General features: G+C 38.3%; 3 protein-coding genes across 3 annotated transcripts; 2 read left to right on the plus strand and 1 right to left on the minus strand.

The window, feature by feature from the left end:
- Positions 1–86: 86 nt before the first annotated feature.
- On the minus strand, positions 87–5932 carry LOC145489018 (uncharacterized). Its single transcript, XM_081467905.1, has 6 exons — positions 5496–5932; positions 4074–4376; positions 3149–3464; positions 2514–2670; positions 2089–2218; positions 87–1375 (listed from the first exon to the last, which is right to left on the minus strand). The coding sequence occupies exons 1-6, from the start codon at positions 5611–5613 to the stop codon at positions 1290–1292; spliced, it is 1110 nt and encodes a 369-aa protein (XP_081324031.1). The 5' UTR covers positions 5614–5932; the 3' UTR covers positions 87–1289.
- Positions 5933–6068: 136 nt separating this feature from the next.
- LOC145489541 (apoptosis inhibitor 5-like) lies at positions 6069–16341 on the plus strand. Its single transcript, XM_081468524.1, has 14 exons — positions 6069–6192; positions 6327–6488; positions 6925–7024; positions 7246–7311; positions 7563–7720; positions 8550–8684; positions 9102–9167; positions 9586–9777; positions 9995–10117; positions 10447–10505; positions 11008–11158; positions 11899–11958; positions 12148–12212; positions 15438–16341. Exons 1-14 carry the CDS (start codon positions 6124–6126, stop codon positions 15670–15672), a joined length of 1641 nt encoding a protein of 546 aa, XP_081324650.1. The 5' UTR covers positions 6069–6123; the 3' UTR covers positions 15673–16341.
- Positions 12730–15443, plus strand: LOC145489542 (uncharacterized). Its single transcript, XM_081468525.1, has one exon. It carries the CDS (start codon positions 12998–13000, stop codon positions 14324–14326), a length of 1329 nt encoding a protein of 442 aa, XP_081324651.1. The 5' UTR covers positions 12730–12997; the 3' UTR covers positions 14327–15443.
- Positions 16342–21198: the final 4857 nt, after the last annotated feature.

Here is a 21198-nt window from a genome sequence, read left to right on the forward strand (position 1 = left end):
AGTAAATGGGAGGAAATAGGAATGGACTCCGGAATCGGAACGAGGATTGATGCTACTATATCTTGACTGTAAGCAAAATGGTACCTCTTTCACTGCATCTTTTTTGTGGACAAGGTTGTGGACAAATTTGCATGTGGTATAATTTTCTGAGCCCACAGTGACATATGCTCATCAGGGAAAAGTTGCAAAAAAGGTCATGAAAACCAAAAGGTCATCAAAATATTGTACAGTTCCAGAAAATATCCATACTCCCTCCACAGAAGCAATTGGAACTTCCTGGGGGGTGGGGGTTTCTGGAAGACCAAAATACTTATAGAAATGTATGAAGCTTGGTTGGAATTTCCAGAGGGAGGTATAGATATTTTCTGGAACTATACATTGAAATTTTGGATGCACTTAGTAGGCTCTGTATTTGACAAGCAATCAGTTTTGATAAGGCTTGGTCAACTCTTCCCAGATTATAATACCAAGGGACTGATGGTAGAACAGACAAGTGATTGATAAATTTGGTCATCCTTCAATCTCTTGAACAGGACGGTGAGGTCTTCCTACCACAGGTGACCCAAGCTCAGAAATGTGACTGTTGATTTAGTAATGGCATTGATGTTATGCAAGGAGAACTTTATAGACTTTGTGTGGGAAATTCTCTTTTTGTGCAAAATGTGCTAAAACAAAGCTACCCCTCAACGTAGCGGTGTCTTTGTGTCTTTCACACAATTTGAGTGCAAATTGTATACATTTCAGATGGGTATGTCACTTACTGTACAACTGTTTTTGATGTTGTCAGTCATCATTTCCCCAAATGACAACCAGCTGGCTGTGTATGTAACTAATATATGACAAAAGAGTCTGACATTTTTTTTTATACTGATTCCCTCCGAGTGAAAGTATTGTCAAGTTACTACTGCAGCTCATAGATAACTATTTGACAAATAAAACATAAGAAATTATAACAAATGTATCCACTAACCAGTGACTTTCATTTTCCAATTACGTGCAGTTTAACAGGTAAGTCAAAAGGTCCAACAAAGGCATGATTTAAACAACTTCAGAGATCCATGCTTTTTCATTGTTTATTGATTTGGTGACCCTAACTCTTACACTCAACAGTTATTCATTACATTAAATTTTTAACATGTTCTACTTCCTCTTCTACCTAAATATCATAGAGTTGCTTAAATTATCGCTTTGTTTAGAGGTAACGGCTGAGTACTTTCCACTGACTACATTAACGATTAAGTTAATGTTTGGAGAAGATCATGTGTCTTTCCACTCTCTCTTTTAGTCATCTATGCAAATGAAGAAGTGAAGACCATAGCAGGTTCATTGCCATTATTATGAAAGGTGGTCTCCCAAGTATGCTGTGGGAAGAAAACTGCAGAAAAGAAAGAAACCATTTAACCAACTGATTCCAAAGTGAAAACAATACATGTGCCACCCTGTTCTCAAAATCCAACTCCTTAGCAATCACAATGTACTAAGTATAGTGAACACCAAGATTAAACTTCCAAGTCTCATTACTGGTTGCATATTTCAACCAATAATGATGTTAATGAGAATCTGGTGGTACAAGAACTAGTAACTAAATAATGTTGATGATTGACTTTACTCTGGTCACTTGTCTTCAACACAGGGAGGGGGAACAGGGGAATAGTGACAGTATTTGCACTTTAAGGCTAGCAAAAAGTGCTGTCTGGTCATCCCGGACAAGTAGATTTTCCTTGAGGGCAAGTAAAATTTCATTCTCACTTGCCTGATGGGCAAGGGTTCAAACGAACAAGTCATCTTCAGACTAAATCATTAAAAGAGCACACTAAGACTTGTCCAGGACAAGCATTATTTGAGAGATACTTGTCCTAAGGGCAAGCTGAAATTCAAGTTTTTTTCAAGTCCTGACGGTGCTAATTAGTTAGTAAGAGTGAGTTCAAATTTACTTTTAGTACAGACTTGATTACAAACCATCATTCAGGAAAATGCACCCAAGCATGTCGCTCCTGGGAACAACAACTGAACTAGAGAGAGCAGTCGAAATCAAGCCCAGTGCCAGCAGAGGGGCCTAGTTGAGCTGTCCAGCAATGCTTTACTTACAGACATCTCCTTGTTTCAGTGTAAACTGGTATGTCGCACACTTGTCCTCACAGTGCTCAATTGGCAGAAGTTTCACGACTGTTGAACCAGTTATCTGTGCCATCCACACATTGTCCAATGTGCCCTGTACCTGGTGATTGACAAGAGAAACATTTCATTGCACTAAAGCAAACTCCATAACAATAATAATGATAATAATAATAATAATAATAATAATAATAATAATAAGCCATTGTTTCACAAGATATTTTAGAATGTCTTAAAAGTACACATTTAGTAGCATTTTGCTGGGATAACTGAAAAACATTCTGGGCATTACCCGCAGTGGATTAGCAAGCAATTCTGATGGACTAGACAACCATCAATCTTGGTACTGATCTCCATCTACTAGTTAGTAAAGATGATGGCAAACTACATAGACCTACCATCTCTGAAACAAGTTCTTCAGTGGAACCATCTGTTCCTTGCATGGCTGGTTGTAACAGATAGACTGACTTGTCTAAAGCACCCTCACTGTGAATACAGTAAGGACGAGGAAACAGGGCTCGCAGGGATCGTAAGCCCTGTCCATAGCAGACTTTCCTATAACAAAATAGGGGAAAAGAAGTTAGGTAAACTCAACAATGAAATATTTGGAATTTGGAGCAATAATTTCGGCCACAATCCTTACAGACTTTTCAAAAAATTAAGTTAGGTGTGTTAACGGATCATGCGTGCTTAAGGCATCTGTGGTTAGGTGTCAATTGATACCCTTGATCAACACCTGATCAACACTCAATCAACAGTTACCGGTAATCGATAGTCGGCTGAGTGTCAACCAATTCATAAGTATTGATCAACACTCAATGGCATGTCTGTGAAAATTAGTTGACTCTCGACTGACTCTGCACCGAGATGTTGACTGAGTGTCGATTGAGTGTCAATGGAGGTGTTGATCGAGTGTCAATAGAGCATCAATGGAGTGATCAATTGAGTGTCAATCGAGTGTCAATCAGGTATTGGTCAACACCCTACTGCAGATGCCTTTTGTACACATGATAGCTGTGACTAGGATACTAACCACCCTAAAATATTCCCATCTGGCTTGTAATGGTCCCAATTTTCTAGAACTTCTGCCGGACTCGTAATGGAATCATTAATGTCTCCATTGATCTTAAATTCACAAGCATCCTGCTCTAGATCCGCTTTGTTGGCTTGATAAAACTCCATGAATTTTTCAAAACTGTGCTCTACATCTCCATACCCTGGCATGTTTCTCACCACAACCGGTAATGCAGTGTCATAAAAGCGCTTCTTAAATGCAGCTTTAGTAAGATTTGCACTGGAACGGCTGGCAATTTTCTTCACTCCCTCACATAATGCACAGTCAGCTTTTTCTAAAAAAAATCAATTTATTTGTATCAATGTAAGCCAGTCTGGAGTAGAACAGTGCTTTAAGGCAAGGAGTGTTTCTCTTTCTCAAAAGATAAAGATTACAGTACATGTAACTTTACATTTATAACAACATTCCAGGGGTCAAGAATTGATTTCATTATCTTTATGTGCTTTGAAAGTAGTTCAACCACATATTTAAAAATCCTCTGGCCAGGACTTAAACAAGTTTTCACTTTTATTAATGTGCTTTACAATATTGTAATTCACAAAATAGACAGATCATTACTTGGACATCAGTGAGAGGTGATGCTGTTAATGACTATTTTGAAAAAGCACTTATCAACAGCATAGGTTTCATTAATTTTTCGTTAGCAAGAGACAACTCATTTTCGCAGGTGAGCAAAATGTTGTGAACTAAACTTCTTTGTCAGAAAATCTCTGCTTTAGACAGTCAAACCAGGAGTGCAAAATCATCTTCACAGCCGGTCAATTTGCCTGGTGCCCCTCCCTTAATGAGTCCCTCATCAACAGACATCATTGTTTCCTGAACAAATTGTACATTTGATCAATGAATCAAAGCTAAAAAAAAAAACAATTCAATAGCATTCTACCTGGAACATACAAAGGATTTTCAACCATACACTCCCAGGCACTCCATTTTGACAAGTCAACGTAACGGTGCAAGGGAAGAGAAATCAAACGGACTGCACGCTGCAATGGATACTGCAAATCAGCTGTCTTTTGCCCAATGTACAATCCAATTGATGGATTTATCATACTCAGCACTGAAACTGCAGTGTATAACAGAATAGGGAGCAAAATAATAAATCCTGCCACTTTTAAACAGCAACTGATGAAGCTGCATTTCTTGCTTTTAGTTTTGCTTGGAACCTCAGAAGCTGACGGAGATTTCTCTACAAAAGAACAAGAATGTTTTGCTGACATATACATGTAATTTTAAACAAAGAAATCAAGTAACACTATCAAATACAGCGGAGAACTTTGCATATAACTGCATTTATATCCAAGTTTCAAGGCTAGTGGTATATTTATTTGTGTGCATGTTTACAACTTACATGTACGATCATATTGTTTCCAAGAACCACACATATTTTACTTGTTAATCATTTTTTCTTTGGTATTAAGACAGTATCTGCTGATTTTTTCTTTTTAAATTCTGTTAGGTGATATTTTCAGAAACAAATCATGAACTACTCATAAAAGAAATTTCCAGCCATGATGACATTTAACACCATACTAAACAAGATAACGTAAATTTGTTGCGGATATCATGTGAGCTATTACATTAAAATTATATAATTTCTACCATGTAACATAAACGTCCTTGTCAAGTTTATTTTTTGAGTACTGCATGGTATCTAAAACATAGTTTTGCTTTTTTCAAGGGTCAGTAAAATTCTATTCAAAATCCTGTATGTGGCATGTACCCCCACTGCCACCCCACTCCCACCCACACCCCCACCACCTTTCAACCAGGCCTGCCTTTCAACCAAATTTGAGCAAAAATTATTTTAAATTATGCATAACATATTTTAAATCTCACAATTTCGACTCAGGGCTGTTCTTCATGTGTAAAGGATACTGTGAGAAATGAAAATGTATGCATTATGAGTGTAGAACTACTACAAGGCAAACCATATTACAGCTACAAAAGAAACCGTGAAATGAATTTTATAATGATACGTTTTTGTTTCGCGCCAGTTGTAAGGAATACTTAGTTCAGTTTAAGCTTATTATATTCGTTCACTGTTTGTTATATTGTGCTTGGAATAAAAAGCTTTCAGAAAAACGACCGCGGAAAAGAATCATAAAAACGTAAACAAAAGGAGGACAAAAAAACTTCCTCACTTTCGGCAATGTTGTTTCCCTATAGCAGAATGAGGACTGCTACGCTTGACAAAGGCAGAATTACCGAATCATAGAAGAAGTACAAAAGCAAATCGATCCAGAAAAGCCTAGAGTAAGTTATATTTCACCGAGGAAAGTTTCGTTACCAACAAGGACTACTGTACCTCCCAGTGCGCGTAGAATCGCTTGGTCGATTTCTTCTTTAGTGAGGCCCCAGCTTTCGCCCTGCTTTCTCAGTTCTTCGACTTCTTTACGCAGAAATATTCCTGTAACATTATCCATGGCGATTTTGTGCCGTATTACAACGCTCCTGTCTCTTTTGAGAGGGAATACTGAGTATGAATAGTTCCTCTCTGATATCGCCCTTTTCCGAAAGCTTTGACGTGTTTGCCGTCAAAGAGCTGCAGCTGCTGTCAGGGGAGGGGTGCTTGCAATTTTAAAAATATTGTACCAAAAAAAATTTGCCTTGTGTTTCAATCAGTCTTCTTACGTTGAACAGAGTTTATTCTGAATCATTTCCCTGAATTTCGATCTTTTTATTTCTGCTACTTACTTAAACCTGGAAAAACTTTTCTTTACAAAGTTTTCACTCTACCTCCCCTCCCTCAATTACTTTTATTATGATTTCGTGATATATTATGATTTTAGAAAATCCGCTGACCAAAAACTTGAAAATGAGGCTAAGCGCGGCATCTAAGTCAGTTTCACTGCACTTTTCATTTCATTACCGAACTGAACTGCCGAAAGTAGTTGTTCAGCCCTGTTTCTCCCTCTTCTACACCTTTTCTAAACATGGCAGGTGTTGAAGAACTTTACAAGCAGTTTGGAATCCTTGCAGATGCTAACGAGAAAGCAGGAGAGGTGAACTTGAAAATATTTCCAATCAAATTAGTATGGCGCCGATTCTATCACGTGGAAGTGAAGTCAAACCGTTTATTTTCATTTTATGCAAACCTATAATGAACGTAATTATTCCCAACTCTTGTTTTTGACAGCAAGAGGGTGCTTTTTTGTTGATTTTGGCTGCTGTAAAGGGATCACAGGCAGAAAAACGACTGGCATCACAGTTTATAACAAGGTTCTTCAAGTTCTTCCCCAAGTTACAAGAAAATGCTATTGATGCCATGTTAGACTTATGTGAAGATGAAGATAACATGGTAAGTCTCAGAGATAAGCTTACTAAAAAATTTTTGTTCTATGAATGGATGAAGATGTACATCTGAGTAAGTGAAATATTGTCATGACTTATTTTCATCTTGTTAAAATTAATGCCAGTAGTGTCTATTGTTTTGTTCCTTATTCTTGTAAGACTTTCCAATAAGGTGATCAGGAATAGACCAATTTTGATATATTAAATTTCAGCCCAAAACAATAGACTTCAGTACGAGGCTCTGGGGAATAACTACAGAGTTTGTGGGGTTTATTCCCCAGAGCCTCATGCTGAGGTCTCTTGTGTTTAATAGGCTGAATTTTAATATATCAAAATTGGTCTATTGTGAGGTGTTTTGCAGTTGCACCCTAACATGTCCTGTGAGTTGCAAATGGAAATCTGCTCATGTTAGCTGATGACGTTTTTTGTTATGTATATCACAGATTAGACGACAAGCCATAAAAGGCTTACCAGATCTCTGTAAGGACACACCAGAACATCTACCAAGAATTGCTGATGTACTCACACAACTGTTACAATCAGGTACTTACATGTATACAATTGCAAGGTTTAAAGCAATATTTGCTATGAATTGCAGTTAGTTGAAAAGAGACTTGGGAGGATTATTTATGGAACAATTTTATTATTTTTGGCCATTATATAAACTTTACGATGACTGAAAATGTTAATTTTTCTAATTTAAATTCTATAAAATTTAATGTATAAGGACACATATTTAATTTTTGACCATATATCTTTTCCAGAGGATCCTACTGAGTTAACAATTGTCAGAAATGCACTCACATCACTGTTTAAAATGGAGCCAAAAGGTAAACTATTAAATACTTACTACTATATTGGCCAGTTGATAAAGGTAGATATACATGTATGTCTGGATATTTTATGAAAACAGCGTTAAGTAAAATCTCACTCACTCATGCATTTTTTTGCCAGAGACTCCAAAGTAAATGATATAAAATATAAGTTAATATATAAAGTTTATATATTGGACAAAATCCAAAAAAATGCTTAGAGAAGCTGAGCACCATAATAGTTCCCTTGTGTTTAATTAATTCTTCAGGAACTATTGGAGGACTATTTTCACAAATTCTGAGTGGAGAAGAAGTTTCCAGAGAAAGTGCTATCAAGTTTTTAAGTGGTGCTGTGGAAGAATATGGCAAGAAGGTATTACATCCGTCACCTGAAACAGAAGAATACCTTGTTGAAGAAATTAAAAAGGCAAGTTAAGTGTTATATACCAGTTTCTGCATCATTTACTCTCCCCTCCCTACTGAATGGGATTTTGCTTTTTAGAACTATGTAACATGTAAGTTTATGCCAGCAAATTCTGCTTATCGTTTATACTCATGGATGAAGAGGGGCATAGCTTGATGTGCCAAAGAATACAGAGAAAGAGTGATACTTGCAGTGAAACTTGTCCTTTTTCTGGATGTCAAACGTGACATGTAACAGCCATGGCAGTGGCCTCATGGTTAGTGTGCTAGACTCCGGGTTGAGGTGGTCTGGATTCAAACTCTGACTGGTATCATTGTGTTGTGGTCTTAAGCAAGGAGCTTTCCTCTCACAGTGCCTCTTTTCACCTAGTTGTGTAAATTCCAGGGAGGGGAGAAAAGCTTGCCAGGGACACATCAGAACTACTCACAGTCACTTCTTGCTACAGAAACCAGACATTTGTGTTAGTGCTGATCCAAGTGGCCTCTATACCAACATGTAAGCTGTGATCTTTAGGCTGATGTAAAGGGGTTTTTTTATTTAGATGGAACATGACCTCATGGTATATGTTAAAGGTTTTTACATACAAGGTTGTGGTCAGGGATGATAATCTCTCGGCTAATAAAATGACAGACAACATGACACATGGGTTGATTACCATTTACCCATGTAAATGGTAAACAACTGTGATGTCTTGTTGTTCTGGCCATGGTGTTTAAAACATTTATTGATTCTGAGACCACAGTTCTCATCAAGTCTTCACTTATGTGCTGTACTGTTTGTCTTGTTTTTTGTCCCTGTTCTAAAGTGTTGAAATTTTTGATGTACACTGTAGGCCATGGCAGATGTTACTGGAGAAGAGTTTCGTACATTTATGACAATCCTGTCATCACTGAAAGTCATGGCTAGTGCTCACCAAGAACTTGCAGACATAGTGGCAGAACAAGCAGAGCTAAACCAAGTATTTCAGGTACCACTTGATGGGGGATAGATTGAAAAATACAATCATTGCTAAAAAAAATGTGCAGGCACATTATTTTGAGACTCTCATAATCCATAATTCTGCTTTGAAGCTTGAGCTCCAAAAGAGCTTACTTAGAATTCACTTCCCTACATAACTAAACCAAAATTATTTTGGCATTTTTTTTTTAATCAGCAGTTTCGATATATGCTACCAAGACTTTAAATACCAGTCTAGTGATCCATATCTAATTTTTCCTTTTATACATTATCACATTATCATGCAGTCCATACAGAAAGAATGGATAACACCATCAACTTACAGATATTGTCTTGGTCTCAAGTCACACTTGTTTTACAGTAAGTTGCACTAATCCATTTAGGTTTGTCATCATAAATAGCATTCTTTTGGTATTGTATCTTTCAGCCCAGTGATGCTGATGTAATTGATAGATTCATTTCATGTGCCAGACAAGCCATCCCATATTTTGTGGTAAGAGGACTCATAAATATTTTTTTTTCAACATCTTTGACTAGTATGTACAAGTTAATATTATTAGAATGATCATTACACTTGGTTGGGGTAGACACGTACATTTTAGAGTCATGCAATGATGGTTTTTTCTTTTTTCCTTTTTTTATTTGCCATACAAAAGAATGTTACAAAAACATAAGAATAAAAGGTAAACTAAAGTGGCAGGAAGATGTAAAAGAAACTGGAAAACTAAAAAAGGTCTCCCCAAGTTATGTGGAGATAAGTGTGCACAACACCTGGTTTTTTGTTGTTGTTGTTGTTCCATTCCAGCACCCATAGACTATTTAGACTAATTAATTGGGCTTGGAGGCACCTATGTTGAACCTTGTCCCCAAGTGAAAACTTTTAAACAGACAGTCATTTTGTTTCTTCACAGAAAGGAGCATCTGCCCAAGCATTCTTTGCCTACATAGTAGAGAGTATTCTACCAAAGCTGAATGAGCTGGCTGCATCAGATGGTGAAGACGTCAAGCTAGAGATGTTGAAATTATGTGCTGAAATGTCACCTCATGGTCTGACTGATGAAAATGTCAAGACAGCTATAGAACCTATCTACAACTTACTGTTGGTGAGGTTTATGTTGGTAAAACTGTCAACATGCCATGTTACATGGCATTTTTTTTTTCTGGCTGTTGGCAAGTGTGTGTTACCAATATGTAACGGAAGTCTATCTCTGAGAATAGCTTTGGTCTAAACAAAGAAAACTGAAGGACTTGTAAGATACAGTCATGAATCAATTTAGTGGACTTTGTTTAATTGTCTGCATTTTATAACTTTTTCCTCAGGAATACATGCCATTGCCTCCAGGTGAAGAAGAGGAGAAAAGTACTGAAGAAAACTCTGAACCAAAGCTTCAGTTTTCCTACGTAGAGTGTCTTATTCTTGCATTTCACCAACTAGCAAAAAAGGTACACAGAGCATGTGTACTGTATGTGTAATGATTTCTTCCTGACTTCTTATGGCAAGTGGAGAATTCAAGCCATGAGAACTAAGGTCTTGATGGTTTCAAGGAAAGTGGCATAACTTACTTGTGAGGCCAAATTCTCCTAAGGCACATCAGTGAAAATGTAATGAAAGAATTAGGATCAATGACTGCTGTAAAGGAGATTAACATTTTGTTTTTATTTCCTGTGGTGTTATATTGTATCCTAGACTGCAATTTCCTCATGATGAAGAATTCTTTTTTTTTTCTAACATTGTGTGGAAAGAAACTGATGTGCACATCCTTTTCTTTCAGAACCCAGAGTTTTTAATAGATGCAAGCGCAGCAGAACGTCTAAAAGATTTCAGACTAAGGTAAAGTTTTACTTGAAGCCATGAACAATTCATATTGCACAATCTCCTTGTCATGTTGTTTTTAAAACTTGCACAGTTAAGTGTTACTCTTTTAAACTCGGAAGCCAGTCATGGTGAAGGGTTATCACTTGTTGCTTCAGATTGAATGCTTGTGCCTTCCATTGCTCACGTAGTTCACATGAAAAAATAAAAGCTTCCATATCTTAGCATAGCATATTTTTAGCACCAAATGGAGGCTATTGTGTTTATTATCCATCAAATATTTTTCAAAACACATGCAGTTTTGAAAATTGAGGAATATCATTCGGATATTCCCCAGTTTTAGCTGGGGCATATTCAGTCATGTGACGCATTTAGACCAATCCTGTGTGACCAAAAACATTTGATGGATTATAATTTCTCATATACATGACATGACAGGTTCTGTCTTCATTTTGGACCTTAGTTTTGCAGCATTCATCTCAAACCGTGCTATTGATTATAGGATTACTTTTTTTCACAGGCTTCAATACTTTGCTCAAGGTTGTCAAGTGTACATAAAACAGCTGAGATTGTCTCTACAAGGCAAGACAGGCCCTGCCCTTCAGGAAGAGGAAAATAAAATTAAAATTGTAGCCCTCAGGACGACTTCAAATATAAATGCCGTCATCAAGGTTGGTCAAAAAAACACAATGAATAAGTAACAGATTTACAATCAATTGTATCAGACATAAAAATATATAAAAATGCTGCGTTTTCGGTACCTGCCTCAGTAAGAGGTAGGCAAGATATTTTCGGAAGAAAATCTTGTCTCCCCTACAGCAGTTTCAGTAACGTTTTCAACAGGTCAACTGGTTTTCACAGGCATGCAGAACCTTTTTAACTGAAATTCATTATTCGCTATTTCCACATCCCCCATAATACACTTTGTTTGCACCCCAAAATCCTGCATAACCTTTGTTTCCCATTTCTCCTGGGTATTACAGTCATCCCAACAGAAACTGAAGACAATGCTTGTGCAAAATTTTTGGGGAAGGGGGGGGCAAACAAGGTGTATCATGGGAGATGTGGAAATGGCGAATAAGAAAAACCTTCATCTAGATGAGTCAAACCAGGCAGGCCAAATCATCCACACAGCTGGTCAATTTTCCCGGTGTCCAGCCCTTATTTATCTTACTTGTTGTGTTTGTTGTTTTTGTTGTTGTTGCTGTTGTTGTTGTTGCTGTTGTTGTTGTTGCTGTTGTTGTTTTGTTGTTGTTGTTGTTGTTGTTGATGATGATGTTGTTGTGCGAGTAATGATTTCCTGTTCTTTTGTTTTTGTTGCTGTTGTTGTTGTTGTTGTTGTTGTTGTTGTTGTTGTTGATCATGATCATGATGTTGTTGTGCGAGTAATGATTTCCTGTTCTTTTTTCAGGACTTGTTTCATAATCCACCTTCCTTTAAGTGTTCTGTTACGTTATCGTGGAAACCTCCGGTAAGTGTAACTTAGTAAGAAGTGTTTACCTGAGTTTAAATCCTATAGGTGTATTTCTCTTGTATTTACCCCTTGTTTGCGTTTGTTGGAATAGTCTTAGTTTGTCTAGATAGTCTAGTCATGTAAAAGTCTGATCCAAACATCAATATTTACATGTATATAACTAATGTTACTCCTGTTAATTTGCAGGCGAAGACACAAACATCAATACTAACATCCCCTAAAGAGGAGAAAAATACGCTGGTAGATGAAAAGTAAGTCTGTTTATTCCGTGTAAGGTAATACTATTGGGATACATTTGATGCCTGCCCGCCTACCTTCTGAAGGGTTTTTGACCGCAGTCAGAATTCACCCTGCACATGCGATTGTCTAAACGAAACGAGAAGAAGATCTACCAAACGTGAGCAAAAGTTTTTTAAATCTTTGAAGGTGATTCATAAATGTTTCTATAAAGTAGGCGAGCTAGCTATTTTATACTGTAACTACGTTTTATCGCTGAAAATGCTTGACATAATGTTGTCTTAAGGACGGCGAAACGTTGTCCTTTTGTCATTTCGCTAGTTTTTATTTTATAATACTTCTCAAAAACGTCTCTAATTGGAATAATTTAATACATTTTCTAGTTTGTTGGTTTAGTTTTAAATTAAAAAGTGAATTGCTCAGTAAAGATTAATAAATTCGAGGAGCAAAGGGTAATATTTCTATATCTGTTTTCAAAAATGGCGATGAAAATGGAGTAGATTTCGAAACTTATTTTGTACAGAAGAAAGATTTTCAAACTTAGATGTGCTTTTTCTCATGACAATTCCTCTTGCTTTTTGCCTCTGATAGTCATACAATAATACTATAGTAAAACACTTGCTTCTGAACACGAAGGGAATTTTGTAAACTGACAATCGGGAATTTTCCCTTTCATCACATGATGTGACAGTTTTCATGCTCGACCGATTTTCGATCTGTTTGTTTACGTCTTGGCTGTTGGAGGTCGCTTCGCCGAAACCTTTACTGTTTTGACGTGCTATCTTGCCTTCTAGCAGCCATGACTAAAGTGCCTAGTTGTTCGGGCACGCAATGTTGCAGTCACTATGTAGTAAATATCTCCAAAAACTCTGGGATAATAATTTGCGGCGATCACACTGTGGTACGAGGGCCAGTAGCACCGTCGAGCAAGCGTCTGAAAGCGAGTCGCCATGTAAAAGTAAAAGAGCATTGCGATCGGCTGGAAGCAAGTGAAAGTCGAAGGCGGAAGCGAAGTGATCGCAGCCGTCTGAAGAGATTACAACGCAATGATTCAAGCCGATCTACCACACCAACCACTGACGAGGATGCGAGAAATTCGTGTACGCTAAACGAAATTGCATTGGAGAGCGAGAGTAGCAGCTTCCAACAAGCGCTGCAAGTGTATCGCTCCTGTATTACTCCTTTGCATCCTCTACGCGACGATGGCGACTGGAATGAATTCGAACGTGCTGCGGAAAAGCTTTTAGAAGAAGCAGCCGGTGATGTGACTCGCAGAATTATCATCAGTCTTGAAAAAAGCGTTGTGCTAAGTATTAAGAAAGAGCTGGAACGATCAGAAGAGATGATAAATAGGGTGGCCAGCGAGATTGCGCAGACGAGCGGTTCAGTTCGACTTCTATTGGAAGTACTGTCAAAGTGTTACATGGCTGGAACCTACCGCCGAAGGAAAATGTTAGGAAATGCAGAAGAGTGCTTGAAGATCGCCAAGAAGGTCGCGTCTGGCTTTCCACCTTGTTTGGCTGTCGCCATTTTTCTGTACGAGGAAGGAAGCTGGCAGAGAGACTTTGCTTCGCTCCTGACTGGCTCGAGAAATGAACCCGCTTTTTTTAAAGCCAAAGAGAAAGCTAAGGAGTTGATGCAACGCTGTATCGACCTGTGTTGCAGGCTAGATCATGAGCAAATTTATGTGCGTAAGCAACACTTTGCAGTTTGCAAGATGGCGTTGATAGATCTTCGGTGTGAATCGAGTGCATCCCGAAGGAAGAGCATTTCTGTAAGGAGCATTGAAGAGGCCAAAAAGAGTTTGGAAACTCTGCAGAGCGATTATTATAGTCAGAGGGAGGTTCAAGGCGCCAAGATTCAGCGTTTGATTGCGGAAGTAGACTTCAACTACCGCCTGGAAAAATACGAGGAGGCTGAAAAGTTCGGCCAGGAGGCGCTAAAGATGGCCAAAAAGTTGGAATTTAATTTGGATGTGATACCTCTTGAAGAACGACTTCTGGATATCCGCGAGAAGATGACGCCTGCTTCAACCAGCCAAACATTCCGACATGTTCGTGGAATAATTGAGTCATCTTCTTCCAAGAACAACACGCCATATTCTTCAGAATTTGAAGACAAATTGTAAATAGTGTTCAATAGTTTTATGTAGTGTAATTTCCGATTGGTGAAGCCAGTTTCTTTATTCAGACGTTTTTTGAAGTGTAGTTTCCAATTTCCAATCGGTGAAGCCAGTTTCTTTACTCAGAAGAGCTCGAAGACAAATTGTAAATAGTGTTCAAAAGTTTTGTGTAATATTCGGTGAAGTTTCTTTATTCAGTGTACGAAGACAAATTGTGAATAGAACTCCGAAGTTTTCATAGTATGACTAAGTTATTTTTTTAAGGTTAACCTTATCTTCGGGACCTAAGGGCCAAAAGAAAACAAACAGTCTTGATACATTGCTATGTTTGATGATACTTCTTAATTTGCATGTAAAAAATTACAGAACCCTACATAACATTCTACGATTGTACTTTGATCGACTATTTACCATTACTGATTTAGTCAGGCTTGATCGACAAAGAGTAGAGAAATATTGGCCTCGTTTTTAGTGTCCACTCAAAATAATAGTACTTAGTTATGATAATTTAACTTGGCGATATCAAATTTCGGTCACTCTTAGCTAATAATCTTGACAGAAAGAGGTGTTACACTGTAAGTTAAAGCTTAATAGTGTTAAGCACCTGACTGTTGCCTCTTCTCTAGGTCAAGATTGGCCTCTTATTTTACCTAGATCGTTCTTTGGCGGTCAAGGAACTGTTTGATTGATTGATGATGTTCATTATTAGTAATCTGAATTCTGTGAATTTAAATGTCTGACGTTATCATTAATGTAAGTGTTTTTACATGTTGATGAATACATTAAACATTAAACTAAAAACTGTTTTATATCTGATTACAACTGTTTTTACTGCAAAGAAAGTGAAAGTAAACTCCAATCCCCATAGTGTAGTTTTGACAAAACGATCTCTCAGTGTCCTTTCTTCACTAGTCAGTTTCCAGGCTCTTGATTGGCTGGGACGATCAAGGGACAAAACGAACCGAGAGCCTGGGGTAGGCTATTTTTTCCTATAGACCAAGGTCTCTTCGGTTTCACTTTTAAGTCTGCTATCTTTGCCCTTGTGACTTAAATCTTGACTAATTCTCAATAAGTGATGAAATGAAATCCTTCTTTTTGTCTCGTTATTTTTCCACAGGCGAAAACGCGCCGGTATCACGCCGATTAAATTCGACCTTCCACCCGAGACGAAATCACCCAAAAAGCCCAAGGGGAGCACAGTCACAGTATACACCCCTCCTGGCCGGCGTGCTGGAGCCTCCAATGGCGTCGTCAAGGGACAAACCATGCCTGACGGGAGCCGAGGACGGGGATTCCGACAAGGAGGGCGCAGTCGAGGGCGCGGTCGGGGCTGGAGAGGAGGCAGATTTTAGATCGTTGATACTCCACCGTTCCATACACGTGGAAGTGCAGAATTGTTTTAATCAAGTTGTGAACTTTGTACAGTTGTCTTCATTACAGCTATAAGTTAGGACTGGGTTATTTATGGAGAAGACCACAATTTGATTTAGTGCACCTTGTGTTTCAAAAGCTTCTTTTAACTCTCTCTTCATGGGCCGTCAACCAGACGCCAGTGTTCTTCTAGAAGTTGTTTAACAGTGGTTTTTTTTAAATTGGAAATTTTTGAACAGCAATTAAGTACAGAGTAAGTTATTCTATAGATTCCTCCAGAAACCTAGTGGCGCATGTACCCCTGGGATTGTGCTCAGACCGGGCGTCAGAACACGATTTTGATTTGATCAGTGTTCACCACAATAAAGATCACTTTCTTTTTGATAGTCGATAGTCAAACCAGAAGGAAATAACATGCTGATGTTGACGCCTTTTCTAAGCGTTCCCATATAACCTAGCATGTAAGGCTAGAGTCCAATCTCCCAAGTGCTTCTGAAGTTGAAAGTGACTTATAATTTGGTTTGAAAAACTAGACAAGGAACAAGCATGTATACATCGGTCTGCTCACAATTGTACTTGACTGTGGGCTAATTTCGATTATGCCGACCTTTTTTATGACTGTATAATAAATGGCTGTTATGTTTCTTTTATTGCGTTGGTTTACACATATCTTTTGTCACGAATCGAAGGCCAGTTTAGCAAACGCTCGCGCCGGCAAATAAGTGCGAAAACCCAGATTGAATGACGGGAACTTTCCATTCGAGGTACCAGCTCAAGAACGAGAACTGGGTTTGAAACTTAGCGCAGGCGCAAGATTATAACGAACAAGATTGGCCTAATGCGCCAGTCTAGTTTCCAACTCTACTCTTCTATTAGTCAGCGACAGGGAATTACGAGGGATCTAGGAACAAGAATGGTTGTATAGCGAGAAATTGTCCTATACTCGTACCTTAATCCAAAATATCCCTAACCAGTGATCAGACTCAAATTTTTACTTATCATGCAAAGTTTCCACTGATGGTGTCGTCGGTCTCTTGTCGACCCTAACCAACCCTCCGCAGGCCGAGTAAGAAAAAACCTTTGGTGCCCAGAGTATAAGAGATATAGATATCTTCAGGAAATCGTTGTCCCTTTTACAGTTCCATGAATCTTTTCGCAAAGACAGAGCATGCGAAAATCATTCTTCTTCCGAGAGTTCACTTTTCACTTCCTCGTGCCAGGCCACCCCCGTTTGCTGATGCGCGTGGAATTGTGGGCCAGTTGCACTCAGAAAACGGTTACTACCAAACCATCAAACTCTGCGCTCCCTGCCACACTGGGGTCTGACGAGACAGCTGTTTTACTCTAACGCACTCCGCACACACTGAATCTTTGAATTAAATTAATGTATGCCAATTAACAGGATATTTGCATTAACGTCCTTCGTTAAAACTGCAATTTCCAGATTTGAGGTTAGAAACTGGAAAGGTGTGAAGCTCACCTGTCTGTTTGCGGGCATACTGTCAAAAATATTGCTTGCATCCTAATGAATTAAATGTAATTGGATTTTCGGTTTGGCGCCTTTCAAAAATATAATTTTGTTTATTCGTTTCCGAAACCGAGCAAAAGAGTTTTGGGGTTATATCAACATGAATTGTTCAGAAATAACTACATTACTTTTGAATAATTTTGGCCTCAAACATGGATTTAAAAAAATGACACCGCTTGCACATCTTTAAAAAAAAAAAAAAGCGTAAAATAAATTTTCAGGCTGGTTTGGCATAATTCGTTTCAATCCTGTCGCATTTTAATCATTCTTGTAGCAGTTATCACCTCTGGAGTTTTTCTTTTTGTAGTAAAACATCATTGTGAGGCTTCTCTTAGAATTCTACCACGGTATAGTGTTTTGAACCACGTAAAAATATAATTCAGTGAAAGGTCGATTTTTGTAATTTTTAGTTCGACTGCTTTGTCTGAAAAGGTCACAATAAATTTATACTTTGTAATAGTAATCGGACCGAGTGGAGTACAATTCAGGGAGCAATCGCGCGAGTATTTTCAAACTCGGACGAGCGCGAAGAGCGAGGCCAATTTGAAAATACGAGCAAGAAATTAAAGATGCAGGCGCAAAACGTACGCCAAATGCGGTTTCGCCTTACTTGCCAGAGATTTAGGTCCTGTCCACACTACGCCGAAAGAATTTGAAAACGGAGGTTTCACTCAGAAAACACATCAAATTTTTTCCGTCCACACTACGCTGGAGGAATTTGAAAACCCCATAATCACGGGTCATTTTGGATTTGCGTTTGAGGAAAACTCGTTTAGGGAAATCACGTGATTATCGTGACGCCATCGTTTCTGAAAAGCTCCGTTTTCAAAATCGTCCACACGAAAAGGAAAACCCGACGTTTTCACAGTCCTCTGGTTTGAAGAGCGTTTCGGGAAAGCTCCGTTTTTGTCACGGATTAGTGTGGACGGTAGAAATAAAGCTACGTTTTCAAATTTTTCCGGCGTAGTGTGGACGCTGGCCGCTTTAGAACCTCTGTGACTGAGTTATTTTGGAAATAATAATCCTCAGGCAGTTAATGTTACCTGTGTACGACTGTTGAACTGTTCACAATAAAGCTCAACAGTGTTAATTTCATCAAATCATCATATCCATAACCCTAGTTTTGTAAAATGCGAGTGAAATCATTTCCCTCAAATTATCGTCCGAGTTTTTCTCGCACTTTATTATTTTTCACAATTTCATAAAATTCTTTTGTTTTGAGAATGAGTCGAAGTTATTCTTTGCTGAACAATCATACCAGGTATATGGCAAGAATGGCTGAAAAATCTAAGACAAAGTCCTTGCAAAGAATTCTTTGTACAAGTTGAACATAACCAAATTTTCACAAACACCTTCAATTTCTTTATTTTTATTTTTATTTCTGAAATGAAAAGTATGAATTTCGTGGGTTGTCAGGTCTACCACCAATTTTTAATAAGCATTTTCTCATTTGGTTCAAAAGTAAAAGTAAAGTCTTTGGTATTGATATGCAGATTTTGCCATTCTAAATATTTAAAAAGCTTTCCCTTTGTACAGTAGATTAAAAGTAACAAATATTTACATCTCACTTACTCGACAGCGCTTCTTCATTAATTGCTAAGGGCTGAAATTGTTCGTTAAGAGTTTTTCAGCAGTTTGTGATCATACAAAGCAAGCAAAACTTTTCGGGGATCTTACAAAGAACTGTCATTATCTAGCTGAAAAACCGACCCGTTTTCAAGAAAAGATGTACAATGATTCTGGTACAAAACCAAACTGCTCCGCCCCGCCAGGAAACGTCTCCTGTCTTGGACAGCTCGTTCCGGAGATGCCTCCCATGGATGTCATCTCGCTTCTTTCCCTACAAGAAACGCTTCACCCAATTTTCACGGCCGTTGAGTCGCACTTTCAATCGCTTTCCTCGGCAATCTTTTGATCGTCTTAACCATTGTCTCGAACAAAACAATGCGTACCTTGGCACATCTCTTTCTCGTGAACGTCGCTATCGCAGATTTGTTCTTCGCGACGCTCAATATTGCTGGACACGCCACTGAGCATTTATTGAACGAGCAGGCCCTAATTAAAAGAGACATTTTGTACGCTATACAGACCTATAATGGAAGTAAGATTGGTAGCGTACGCCGTGTCCATGTTTTAAAAGATTGGTAATTCTTCCAGGGGAATTTCTTATTGTTAATGGAACTTATTTAAAAATTGATTTTAATATTAGTTAATTTTGTAGAAGGTTGAAAAGCCACTCTTTATGACCGCTTTGACAAGAAGTATTAGAACATATTTTATCTACTTATACGTTTCCTTTGCTGTCTCTTTGGTCGTTTATCATTTAACGGAAAATTCCGGAAATTTCGGTCAAAATGTAAATGGTAAGGCGAAACGTCTTGAAAGGTAGTCCAAAATTTCCAACCGAAATATCCAAGTGGAAAATGTGCTTACAAAATGTTTGTTTCCTGTAAATGGTTACTTTTTATGCTACGTAGTCAATAAGAACATTAAATGAAAATGAATTTCATTATACGATATAACCGCAGAATTTTATTACCCATCCCGATTTCACCTTCGCATCACTTCAGATGGTTTGTAATAATAGAAGAGCCGGCACTGGAATTTTCCTGCAAATGTTTTGCTGCCACAATCCTGATATTCCAATAAATTCTCAGTAGAGAGCTCACCCGAAAGCAAACAGTCTTATCAAAGTTCCGAACCTTGCAAGGAAATGAACCATTTTCACCAAATAAGGCAAATTAGCACATCCAACCTTTAAGGTGAGAGGGGGCAGTCTGAGTGCAATGTGAGGGAATCTTCAGTTGGCTTGCCCTCTGACGACCACTTTGTAGCGAAGGAATGTTATCGTCATTATTATGAAACCTGTTCTTAGGGAATCAAAACCATGCAACTAGCTAAGGTATGTATGGCAAATGTGCAGTAAACTTTTTTCGTGGCGAACTTAAAAAATCTGCTGAGAAAGGGTGACGAAACGAAATCTTCATCACCGACCACTATGGAAGACCAATGTATAGATTTAGCCAAGCCTAAAAGCTGAGCTCCTGATTTCATTGAATTAACCTGGTTTGAGCGTGCGATCCAATTGCAAACCAGTACCTCTGCAGCTGTCAACTTCAACAAACACGTGACTTCAATGAGCTGATATGGTAACGGGACACTCGTCAGCAGATACCTTATCTTGACAGGTGTCAATTGGCTTTAACATGAATGAACAATATCAAAGATGTACGCTGTTAACCAAGGCAGCCTATTAGCTGGAGTTTGGCCGCCATTTTGTGCGACGACGTCGTCGTTATCGTCGTGCGTATACAGTACCGCTAGCCATGATGACCATTAGGAAAGCAACTCACGGGTTCCTATGAGTATGGTGCTCCGCTTGGCGAGAATGGTCGCCGGAGCTCCGTTATAATTATGTGCCATTTATTAAAGCCGTTCATTATAAGGTTTTTGTTTTCTATCATTCCTTTCAAAAAAAAGCATTCAATCGAACAGCGTTGCGGCGTTTCGAGCTCTTTGTCTTTTTCTGAAAGAAAAGCTTAAGTACCTTGACAACCATCAATATGTTGTCATGAAAAAAAAATTGGAATAACAAATTAAAAGCTTTCATGGTTAAGTTTCGTAATGAATATCGGTTAGGATGAAAAAGCTTTTTATAAACCATCGCGAAGCCGTAATTTCCAAGGCAATAGCATCACGATTGGCAATTAAGAGCAGATCTGTGATGTCATAAGGAAACTAAATTAAGAGGCTGTTGTTAAAGGTGGTGTTTCGGTCCATATCCTGGTCTGTCATGATCCCCCTGTTTGATAATTTGCAATATTTATTTCTACAGCTAAATCGGACACGCACTAAATGCGCTTGTTTTAATATATGCTACCATTGTCCGACCTTGGCCGGCGTTCTTGCAATTGTGTATGAAAGATGAAATGGTTGCCGAAGACCATAATAATTTCTTTTAAAAGTAATATAGCTACAT

This window comes from Orbicella franksi, chromosome 6 (genome assembly GCF_964199315.1).
Source record: "Orbicella franksi chromosome 6, jaOrbFran1.1, whole genome shotgun sequence".
In the NCBI taxonomy this organism is placed as follows: Eukaryota; Metazoa; Cnidaria; class Anthozoa; order Scleractinia; family Merulinidae; genus Orbicella; species Orbicella franksi.

Coding starts and splice junctions, on each gene's coding strand:
- LOC145489018 (XM_081467905.1), bottom strand. CDS start 5,613: ATGGATAATGTTACAGGAATATTTCTGCGTAAAGAAGTCGAAGAACTG. Junction 4,377..5,495: donor GATTCTACGCGCACTGGGAG/GTACAGTAGTCC, acceptor GTTCTTTTGTAG/AGAAATCTCCGTCAGCTTCT. Junction 2,219..2,513: donor AAGAACTTGTTTCAGAGATG/GTAGGTCTATGT, acceptor GTCAATCACCAG/GTACAGGGCACATTGGACAA.
- LOC145489541 (XM_081468524.1), top strand. CDS start 6,124: ATGGCAGGTGTTGAAGAACTTTACAAGCAGTTTGGAATCCTTGCAGAT. Junction 7,025..7,245: donor CACACAACTGTTACAATCAG/GTACTTACATGT, acceptor TATCTTTTCCAG/AGGATCCTACTGAGTTAACA. Junction 9,168..9,585: donor AAGCCATCCCATATTTTGTG/GTAAGAGGACTC, acceptor GTTTCTTCACAG/AAAGGAGCATCTGCCCAAGC.
- LOC145489542 (XM_081468525.1), top strand. CDS start 12,998: ATGACTAAAGTGCCTAGTTGTTCGGGCACGCAATGTTGCAGTCACTAT.